This window comes from Tachyglossus aculeatus, chromosome Y4 (genome assembly GCF_015852505.1).
Source record: "Tachyglossus aculeatus isolate mTacAcu1 chromosome Y4, mTacAcu1.pri, whole genome shotgun sequence".
NCBI lineage: Eukaryota > Metazoa > Chordata > Mammalia > Monotremata > Tachyglossidae > Tachyglossus > Tachyglossus aculeatus.
The window spans coordinates 12163813-12175100 of record NC_052096.1 but is presented as its reverse complement, the minus strand read 5'-3'; the positions used below and the strand labels follow the sequence as shown (position 1 = coordinate 12175100).

General features: G+C 51.9%; 1 protein-coding gene across 3 annotated transcripts in view; it reads left to right on the top strand.

The window, feature by feature from the left end:
• Window positions 1–3877: 3877 nt before the first annotated feature.
• Window positions 3878–11288, top strand: part of TRIM46 (tripartite motif containing 46) — a 43216-nt gene continuing 35805 nt past the window's right edge. Inside the window, exons 1-2 of one of the 3 annotated variants that reach the window (XM_038768643.1) lie at window positions 3878–3993; window positions 8280–8556. In XM_038768643.1, the coding sequence (XP_038624571.1) occupies window positions 3970–3993; window positions 8280–8556 (301 nt within the window). In that variant the 5' untranslated portion in view covers window positions 3878–3969. Of the gene's footprint in view, window positions 3994–7717; window positions 7736–8120; window positions 8161–8279; window positions 8557–11288 lie in introns of those variants that run through there. The other 2 variants (XM_038768645.1, XM_038768644.1) reach the window with 2 other exon arrangements.

Here is an 11288-nt window from a genome sequence, read left to right as displayed (position 1 = left end):
GAGTGGCAGATTTGGGATTGGAACCCATGACCTCTGCCTCCCCAGGCCATGCTCTAGCCACTAGACCATGCTGCTACTCACAACACCGGTCTATATGTTTGTACAGATTTATTACTCTATTTATTTTACTCGTACATATTTACTATTCCATTTATTTTATTAATGATGTGCATCTAGCTTTATTTCTATTTATTCTGATGTCTTGACACCCGTCCACATGTTTTGTTTTGTCGTCTGTCTCCCCCTTCTAGACTGTGAGCCCGCTTTCGGGTAGGGACTGTCTCTATACGTTGCCAACTTGTACTTCCCAAGCACTTAGTCCAGTGCTCTGCACACAGTCAGTGCTCAATAAATGCGATTGAATGAATGAATGAATCATCAATCGTCATCAATCGTATTTATTGAGCGCTTACTATGTGCAGAACACTGTACTAAGCGCTTGGGAAGTACAAACTGGCAACATCTAGAGACGGTCCCTACCCAACAGTGGGCTCACAGTCTAAAAGTGGAATGAACACCTGTATATCAATCAATCAATCAACCATATTTATTGAGCACTTACTGTGTGCAGAGCACTGGACTAAGCGCTTGGGAAGTCCAAGTTGGCAACATCTAGAGACGGTCCCTACCCAGCAGTGGGCTCACAGTCTAAAAGGGGGAGACAGAGAACAAAACCAAACATACTAACAAAATAAAATAAATAGAATAGATATGTACAAGTAAAATAAATAAATAAATGGAGTAATAAATATGTACAAACATCTATCCATCTATCCAGGTGCTGTGGGGAAGGGAAGGAGGTAAGATGGGGGGGATGGAGAGGGGGACCAGGGGGAGAGGAAGGAAGGGGCTCAGTCTGGGAAGGCCTCCTGGAGGAGGAGGCCTGTATATATGTTTGTACAGATTTATTACTCTATTTATTTTACTCGTACATATTTACTATTCCATTTATTTTGTTAATGATGTGCATCTAGCTTTATTTCTATTTATTCTGATGTCTTGACACCTGTCCACATGTTTTGTTTTGTTTTGTCATCTGTCTCCCCCTTCTAGACTGTGAGCCCGTTGTCGGGTAGGGACCGTCTCTAGATGTTGCCAACTTGGACTTCCCAAGCGTTTAGTCCAGTGCTCTGCACACAGTAAGCGCTCAATAAATACGATTGAATGAATGAACACCTGTATATATGTTTGTACAGATTTATTACTCTATTTTACTCGTAAATATTTACTATTCCATTTATTTTGTTAATGATGTGCATCTAGCTTTATTTCTGTTTATTCTGATGACTTGACACCCGTCCACATGTTTTGTTTTGTCGTCTGTCTCCCCCTTCTAGACTGTGAGCCCATTGTCGGGTAGGGACCGTCTCTATATGTGGCCAACTTGTCCTTCCCAAGCGCTTAGTCCAGTGCTCTGCACACAGTCAGCGCTCAATCAATACGATTGAATTCATTCATTCATTCAATCGTATTGATTGAGCGCTGACTGTGTGCAGAGCACTGGACTAAGCGCTTGGGAAGGACAAATCGGCCACAGATAGGGACCCAACAAGGGGCTCACAGTCTTAGGGCACGTTCCAACTGTCAGCTGTGTGACTTTGGGCAACTCACTTAACTCCTCTGAGCCTCAGTTCCCTCATCTGTAAAATGGGGATTAAGACTGTGAGCCCCACGTGGGACAACCTGATCACCTTGTATCGCCTTGAGAAGCAGCGTGGCTCAATGGAAAGAGCCTGGGCTTTGGAGTCAGAGGTCATGGGTTCAAATCTCGGCTCTGCCAATTGTCAGCTGTGTGACTTGGGGCAAGTCACTGAACCTCTCTGTGCCTCAGTTACCTCATCTGGAAAATGGGGATTAAGACTGTGAGCCCCCCGTGGGACAACCTGATCACCTTGTATCCTACCTAGCGCTTAGAACAGTGCTTTGCACATAGTAATCGCTTAATAAATGCCATTATTATTATTATTACTGTATTCCCCCTCAGCTCTTAGAACAGTGCTTGGCACATGGTAAGCGCTTAACAAATGCCATCATTATTATTATCATTATTATTGTTATTGTTGTTGTATTCCCCCCCAGCACTTAGAACAGTGATTGGCACGTTCATAATAATAATGGCATGTATTAAGCACTCACTATGTGCAAAGCACTGTTCTAAGCTCTGGGGAGGTGACAAGGTGATCAGGTTGTCCCCTGGGGAGCTCACAGTCTTCATCTCCATTTTCCAGATGAGGGAACTGAGGCCCAGAGAAGTTAAGTGATTTGCCCAAAGTCACACAGCTGACAATTGGCGGAGCTGGGATTTGAACCCATGACCTCTGACTCCAAAGCCTGGGCTCCTGTCTACTGAGCCACGCTGCTTCTCATAGTAAGTGCTTAATAAATGCCATTATTATTATTATTATATTCCCCCCCAGCGCTTAGAGCAGTGCTTGGCACATAGTAAGTGCTTAACAAATGCCCTTATTATTATTATTATTATTATTATTATTATTATTATTATTATTATCATTGTCATTGTTATTGTATTCCCTCCCCAGTGTTTAGAACAGTGCTTGGCACATAGTAAGCGCTTGACAAATGTCATCATTATTTTATTATTATTATCATTATTATTGTATTTCCTCCCAAGCACTTAGAACAGTGCTTGGCACATAGTAAGTGCTTAAAAAATGCTATTATTATCATTATTATTATTATTGTATCCCCCCAGCGCTTAGAACAGTGCTTGGCACATAGTAAGTGCTTAACAAATGTCATTATTATTATTATTATTATTATTAATATTGTATTCCCCCAGCGCTTAGAACAGTGCTTGGCACATAGTAAGCGCTTAACAAATGTCATTATTATTATTATTATTATTATTAGTGTATTCCCCCAGCGCTTAGAACAGTGCTTGGCACATAGTAAGCGCTTAACAAATGCCATTATTATTATTATTATTATTATTATTGTATTCCCCCCCAGCGCTTAGAACAGTGCTTGGCACATAATAAGCGCTTAATAAATGCCATTATTATTATTATCGTTGTATTCCCCCCCAGCGCTTAGAAGAGTGCTTGGCACATAGTAAGCGCTTAACAAATGCCATTATTATCATTATTATTATTATTATTATTATTATTATTATTACTGTATCCCCCCAGCGCTTAGACCAGTGCTTGGCACATCAATCAATCGTATTTATTGAGCGCTTCCTGTGTGCAGAGCACTGGACTAGGCGCTTGGGAAGGACAAGCAGAGAAGCAGCATGGCTCTAATGGAAAGAGCCCGGGCTTTGGAGTCAGAGGTCGTGGGTTCAAACCCCGGCTCCGCAAGTTGTCAGCTGTGTGACTTTGGACAAGTCACTTAACTTCTCTGGGCTTCAGTTACCTCATCTGTAAAATGGGGATTAAGACTGTGAGCCCCCCGTGGGACAACCTGATCATCTTGTAACCTCCCCAGCACTTAGAACAGTGCTTTGCACATAGTAAGTGCTTAACAAATGCCATTATTACCTTTTAGACTGTGAGCCCACTGTTGGGTAGGGACTGTCTCTATGTGATGCCAATTTGTACTTCCCAAGCGCTTAGTACAGTGCTCTGCACATAGTAAGCGCTCAATAAATACGATTGATTGATTGATTGATTGACAAGTTGGCAACATCTAGAGGGACGGTCCCTACCCGACAGTGGGGTCAATGCCATCATTATTCTTTGTATTATTATTATTATTATTATTATTATGATGGAGCTGGGAGTGTAGAGGAGTCCCGGGGGGGGGGCAGCCCCCTCCCCTCCCCTCCCCGGGAGCATGCGCAGTGGCTCCCCCCTCCCCGCCCCCCGGCCGCCCATGGCCCGTCCCCAGCTGGTCCCGGAGTGGGAGAGGAGGCCGGCGGCGGCGGGGGCGGCGGGGGCCCCGGGCCCCGGGGCCTCGGGGGAGCCATGGCCACCCCGGACCCCCCCCCTGCACACCTTCACCGCCATCATGGACGCCCTCGTCCGCATCAGCGTGAGTCCCGGGGCCGCTGAAGGGGAGACGGGGGGGGGAGGAGGAGGAGGAGGAAGGGGGAGCCGAGCGCCCAGGGCAGTGCTTCGCCCCCTGAACCCCGGCCGAGGAAGGGAAGGGTCCATGCAGGAGTCCGGAGGAAGCGGGATGGGGAGGGGGGGTCCCCCATCCCCGCTGGTCCCCCACCCCGTCATCCCTCCATCCTGCCGGGCCTTGGTTGCCATGGCAACCCCGGGCCCGGCGCTCCCGGGGATGGGGATGGGGTCCCCTCTCTCTGGCCCCCATCCCCGCTGGTCCCCCCGCCCCCCCCCCGTCACCTCTCCATCCTGCCGGGCCTTGGTTGCCATGGCAACCCCGGGCCCGGCGCTCCCGGGAATGGGGTTGGGGTCCCCTCTCTCTCCGGCCCCGGTTGGTCCCCATCCCCGCTGGTCCCCGCCCCCCCTTCATCCCTCCATCCTGCCGGGCCTTGGTTGCCATGGCAACCCCGGGCCCGGCGGCCCCGGGGATGGGGATGGGGATGGGGTCCCCTCTCTCTCCCGCCCCGGTTGGCCCCCATCCCCGCTGGTCCCCCACCCCGTCACCCCTGCATCCTGCCGGGCCTTGGTTGCCATGGCAACCCCGGGCCCGGCGCTCCCGAGGATGGGGATGGGGTCCCCTCTCTCTCCCGCCCCGGTTGGCCCCCATCCCCGCTGGTCCCCCCCCCCCCCCCGTCATCCCTGCATCCTGCCGGTCCTTGGTTGCCATGGCAACCCCGGGCCCGGCGCTCCCGGGGATGGGGATGGGGAGGGGCGGGACCTGGCCCCCCTCCCCTCCTCCGTGCCCCTCCCCCGCCCTGTGCCCCTCCCTGGGGTGGGCCGCCATGGCCGCCCGGAGAGGGAGCAAGGTGAGGTGGGAGCGGGGGGATGATGATGATGATGATGATGATGATGATGGGGGGGCGGGGGGACCGACCCGGGACCCCCACCCCGCCCCCCCGCCTGGAGGGGGGGCACTTCCGGTGGGGAGGGGGCGGCGGGGCGGGGGGGGGCAGCCCTAGAAGGGGACGGGGCCGGAGGAGGAGGAGGAGGAGGAGGAGGAGGAAGAGGGCGAGGGCGAGGAGGGTCAGCGTCGGCGCGGTCCAGGCGGCCGGGGCCGGCACAGGGACAAGGAGCGTTATAGCGGGACAGGGAGAGACCGCGCCGTACAGGGGGATGGATGGATGGATGGATGGATGGATGGATGGATGGATGGATGGATGGGTGGATGGACGGGTGGATGGATGGACGGATGGATGGGTGGATGGATGGACGGGCGATGGGGGCGAAGAGGCGGGCAGCCACAAGGGCCGGAGAAGGGGGAGCGCTACGGCGGGGGCGGGGGACGGAGAGAAGGAAGAAGGGGGGGGGGGGGCGATGGAGAGAAGGAGGAGCGGTAAAGGAGGGGGATGGAGGGAAGGAGGAGCGGTAAAGGAGGGGGATGGAGGGAAGGAGGAGCGGTTATAAGGGGGATGGAGAGGAGGAAGAGTGGTATGGGGGGATGGAAAGAGGAAGAGCGGTATGGGGGGATGGAAAGAGGAAGAGCGCTATGAGGGGGATGGAGAGAAGGAGGAGCGGTATGGGGGGATGGAGGGAAGAAAGAGCAGTATGGGGGAGATGGGAAGGAGGAGCGGTATGGGGGGATGGAGAGAAGGAGGAGCGGTATGGGCGGGATGGAGAGAAGGAGGAGCGGTATGGGGGGATGGAGGGAAGGAGGAGCGGTGTGGGGGGATGGAGGGAAGGAGGAGCGGTATGGGGGGATGGAGGGAAGGAGGAGCGGTATGGGGGGATGGAGGGAAGGAGGAGCGGTTTGGGGGATGGAAGGAAGGAGGAACGGTATAGGGGGAGGTGGAGAGAAGGAGGAGCGGCATGGGGAAATGGAAAGGTCGAGCGGTATGGGGGGATGGAGGGAAGGAGGAGCGGTTTAGGGGGAGATGGAGAGAAGGAGGAGCGGAATAGGGGGGATGGACGGAAGGAAGAGCGGTATGAGGGGGATGGGGAGGAGGAGGAGCAGTATAGGAGGGATGGAGGGAAGGAGGAGCGGTATAGGGGGAGGTGGAGAGGAGGAGTGTTATGGGGGATGGAGGGAAGGAGGAGCGGTATGGGGGGATGGAGAGGAGCAGGAGCGGTGTAGGCGGGGGATGGAGAGGAGGAGGAGGAGCGGTATAGGAGGGGGATGGAGAGGAGGAGGAGCGGTATAGGAGGGGGATGGAGAGGAGGAGGAGGAGGAGGAGGAGGAGGAGCGGTATAGGAGGGGGATGGAGAGGAGGAGGAGCGGTATAGGAGGGGGATGGAGAGGAGGAGGAGCGGTATAGGAGGGGGATGGAGAGGAGGAGGAGGAGGAGGAGCGGTATAGGAGGGGGATGGAGAGGAGGAGGAGCGGTATAGGAGGGGGATGGAGAGGAGGAGGAGCGGTATAGGAGGGGGATGGAGAGGAGGAGGAGGAGGAGGAGCGGTATAGGAGGGGGATGGAGAGGAGGAGGAGCGGTATAGGAGGGGGATGGAGAGGAGGAGGAGCGGTATAGGAGGGGGATGGAGAGGAGGAGGAGGAGGAGGAGCGGTATAGGAGGGGGATGGAGAGGAGGAGGAGCGGTATAGGAGGGGGATGGAGAGGAGGAGGAGCGGTATAGGAGGGGGATGGAGAGGAGGAGGAGCGGTATAGGAGGGGGATGGAGAGGAGGAGGAGGAGCGGTATAGGAGGGGGATGGAGAGGAGGAGGAGGAGAGCCTTAGTGTGTCGGGAGCGGGCGGGGCTGGATCCGGAGCGGTGTAGGGCAGCCGGGGCTGGGCAGGCATTGCGGTAGAGGGGCTGCGGCCAGCCGCAGGGCCGGACCGGGAGCGCTATATACGGGGGTGGGGGCCACGGTGCCCTTCGGGTCGGTGCCGGGGAAGGGCAGGGGCTTGATTGCTGCTCGGTGCTCCCCGAAGCGCCTAGTACAGTGGTCCGCCCAAGGTAAGCGCCTCCCTTCCAGGCCCTGCTGAGAGCTCACCTCCTCCAGGAGGCCTTCCCACACTCAGCCCCCTCTTTCCTCTCTCCCTCCTCCCCCTCCCCATCTCCCCCGCCTTACCTCCTTCCCCTCCCCACAGCACCTGGATAGATGGATACATGTTTGGACGGATTTACTAACCTATTTATTGATTTATTTTATCTGTACAGATTTATTCTAATGATTTTATTTTGTTAATATATTTTGTTTTGTTGTCCGTCCCCCCCCTTCTAGACTGTGAGCCCACTGTTGGGTAGGGACCGTCTCTCGGTGTTGCCGACTTGGACTTCCCAAGCGCTTAGTCCAGTGCTCTGCACACAGTAAGCGCTCAATAAATGCGATTGAATGAATGAATGAATGAGTATTTATTGATTTGTTTTATTTGTACATATTTATTCTAATTATTTTATTTTGTTGATATGTTTTGTTTTGGTCTCCGTCTCCCCTGTGAGCCCACTGTTGGGTAGGGACCGTCTCTCGATGTTGCCGACTTGGACTTCCCAAGCGCTTAGTCCAGCGCTCTGCACATAGTAAGCGCTCAATAAATACAATTGAATGAATGAATGAATATTGATTGATTAATTTTATTTGTACATATTTATTTTTATTATTTTATTTTGTTAATATGTTTTGTCTTGTTCTCCGTCCCCCCCTTCTAGACTGTGAGCCCACTGTTGGGTAGGGACCATCTCTCGATGTTGCCGACTTGGACTTCCCAAGCGCTTAGTCCAGTGCTCCGCACACAGTAAGCGCTCAATAAATACGATTGAATGAATGAATGAATACTGATTGATTTATTTTATTTGTACATATTTATTCTAATTTATTTTATTTTGTTGATATGTTTTGTTTTGTTGTCCGTCTCCCCCTTCTAGACTGTGAGCCCGCTGTTGGGTAGGGACCTTCTCTCGATGTTGCCGACTTGGACTTCCCAAGCGCTTAGTCCAGTGCTCCGCACACAGTAAGTGCTCAATGAATGAATGAATGAATGAATATTTATTGATTTATTTTATTTGTACATACTTATTCTAATTATTTTATTTTGTTAATATGTTTTGTCTTGTTGTCCATCTCCCCCTTCTAGACTGTGAGCCCACTGTTGGGTAGGGACCGTCTCTCGATGTTGCCGACTTGGACTTCCCAAGCGCTTAGTCCAGTGCTCCGCACATAGTAAGTGCTCCATAAATACGATTGAATGAATGAATGAATGAATGAAAAAGTGTGATGGAATGAATGGGGGGCGATGGGTAGGGGGGCAGGATGGCCCTGACCCGGTGTCCCGTCCCCAGACCAGCGTGAAGAACATGGAGAGGGAGCTCCGGTGCCCGCTGTGCCAGGAGCTGTACCACCACCCGCTGGTCCTGCCCTGCGCCCACCACGTGTGCCAGGCGTGTGCCAGCGAGGTCCTGGGGCAGCATGGGGCCGGGCTGGTGGCGACCCCCGCCCCCGCCGGAGACCCCAGCTCGGAGCCCACCTCGCCCGCCTCCACCCCTGCCAGCCGCAGCCCGCGACTCGCCCGCCGGGCACTGCCCAAACCCGAGCGCCTGGACCGGCTCCTCAAGTCAGGTGGGTAGGCCCAAGGGGGCATCGACGGCGGGGCACCAGGCTCCACACACATCAGTTGGGACGAAGCCTGTTGCCCCCTTCCCTCCTGCCACCCGGTCACATCGTCGTGGGCAGGGAATGGGCCTCTCGATTGTTGTAGTGGGCTTGCCCAGTAAGAACAACAATGACATCTGTTAAGCGCTTACTACGTGCCAAGCACCGTTCTAAGCGCTGGGATAGAAACAAGGTCATCAGGTTGTCCCACGGGGGGCTCACAGTCTTCAGATGAGGGAACTGAGGCACAGAGAATAATAATAATGTTGGTGTTTGTTAAGCGCTTACTACGTGCCAAGCACCGTTCTAAGCGCTGGGATAGAAACAAGGTCATCAGGTTGTCCCACGGGGGGCTCACAGTCTTCAGATGAGGGAACTGAGGCACAGAGAAGAAGAATAATAATAATGTTGGTGTTTGTTAAGCGCTTACTATGTGCCAAGCACTGTTCTAAGCACTGAGGTAGAAACAGGGTGATCAGGTTGTCCCATGAGGGGCCTCACAGTCTTCATCCCCATTTTACAGATGAGGTAACTGGGGCACAGAGAATAATAATAATGTTGGTATTTGTTAAGCACTTACTATGTGCCAAGCACTGTTCTAAGCAGCACTAGGGAGGTTCAAGGTGATCAGGTTGTCCCATGGGGGGCTCACAGGCTTCATCCCCATTTTATAGATGAGGGAACTGAGGCACAGAGAATAATAATAATGTTGGTATTTGTTAAGCGCTTACTATGTGCCAAGCACTCTTCTAAGCGTTAAGGTAGAAACAGCGTAATCAGGTTGTCCCACAGGAGGCTCACAGGCTTCATTCCCATTTTACCGATGAGGTAACTGAGGCACAGAGAATAATAATAATGTTGGTATTTGTTAGGTGCTTACTATGTGCCAAGCACTGTTCTAAGCGCTGAGGTAGAAACAGGGTCATCAGGTTGTCCCACGGGAGGCTCACAGGCTTCATCCCCAGTTTACAGATGAAGTCACTGAGGCTCAGAGGATAATAATAATGTTGGTATTTGTTAAGCGCTTACTATGTGCCAAGCACTGTTCTAAGCGCCGGGGAGGTTACAAGGTGATCAGGTTGTCCCCCGTGGGGCTCCCAGGCTTCATCCCCATTTTACAGATGAGGTCACTGAGGCCCAGAGAAGTGAAGTGACTCGCCCAAAGTCACACAGCTGACAAGCGGCGATGCCAGAATTAGAACCCACGACCTCTGACTCCCAAGCCCAGGCTCTTTCCACTGAGCCACGCTGCTTCTCTGAGCCACGCTGCTTTTAGTCCAGTGCTCTGCACACGGTAAACGCTATGGTGGAGCCGGTAGAGCCCAGGCCTAGGAATCAGAAGGTCGTGGGTTCTAATCCTGACTCCGCCACTTGTCTGCCGGGTGGCCTTGGGGAGAGTCGCTTTACTTCATTCATTCATTCATTCAATCGTATTTATTGAGCGCTTACTGTGTGCAGAGCACTGTACTAAGCGCTTGGGAAGGACAGGTTGGCAACATTTAGAGACGGTCCCCACCCAACAATGGGCTCACAGCCTGGATGGAGGAGACAGACAACAAAATAAAACAAATAGACGGGTGTCAATACCATCAGAATAAATAGAATTATTGCTATATGCACATCATTAATAAAATTAATAGAATAGTAAATGATAATAATAATAATAATAGTAATAATAATGGCATTTGTTAAGCACTTACTATGTGCAAAGCACTGTTCTAAGCGCTGGGCGGGATGCAAGGTGAAGTCAGAGGTCATGGGTTCGAATCCCAACTCCGCCACATGTCTGCTGTGTGATCTTGGGCAAGTCACTTCACTTCTCTGGGCCTCAGTTACCTCATCTGTAAAATGGGGATTAAGACTGTGAGCCCCCCGTGGGACAACCTGATCACCCTGTATCCTCCCCAGCGCTTAGAACAGTGCTTTGCACATGGTAAGGGCTTAACAAATGCCAATTATTATTATTATTATTATTATCAGTTTGTCCCACATGGGGCTCACAGTCTTCATCCCCATTTTCCAGATGAGGTCACTGAGGCTCCGAGAAGTGAAGTGACTTGCCCAAGGTCACACAGCAGACACGTGGGGGAGCCGGGATTCGAGCCCATGACCTCTGACTCCAAAGCCCGGGCTCTTTCCACTGAGCCACGCTGCTTCTCTAGTAAGCGCTTAGCAAATACCGCAGTGATTATTATTCATCATCATCATCATCATCAATGGTATTTACTGAGCGCTTACTGTGTGCAGAGCACTGGACTAAGCGCTTGGGAAGTACAAATTGGCAACATCTAGAGACGGTCCCTACCCAACAGTGGGCTCACAGTCTAAAAGGGGGAGACAGAGAACAAAACCAAACATACTAACAAAAAAAAAGAAATAGAATAGATATGTACAAGTAAAATAAATAGATAAATAAATAGAGTAATAAATATGTACAAACATATATCCATATATACAGGTGCCGTGGGGAAGGGAAGGAGGTAAGATGGGGGGGATGGAGAGGGGGACGAGGGGGAGAGGAATCAATCAATCAATCGTATTTATTGAGCGCTTACTATGTGCAGAGCACTGTACTAAGCGCTTGGGAAGTACACATTGACAACATACAGAGACAGTCCCTACCCAACAGCGGGCTCACAGTCTAAAAGGGGGAGACAGAGAACTAAACCAAACATACTAACAAAATAAAATAAATAGGA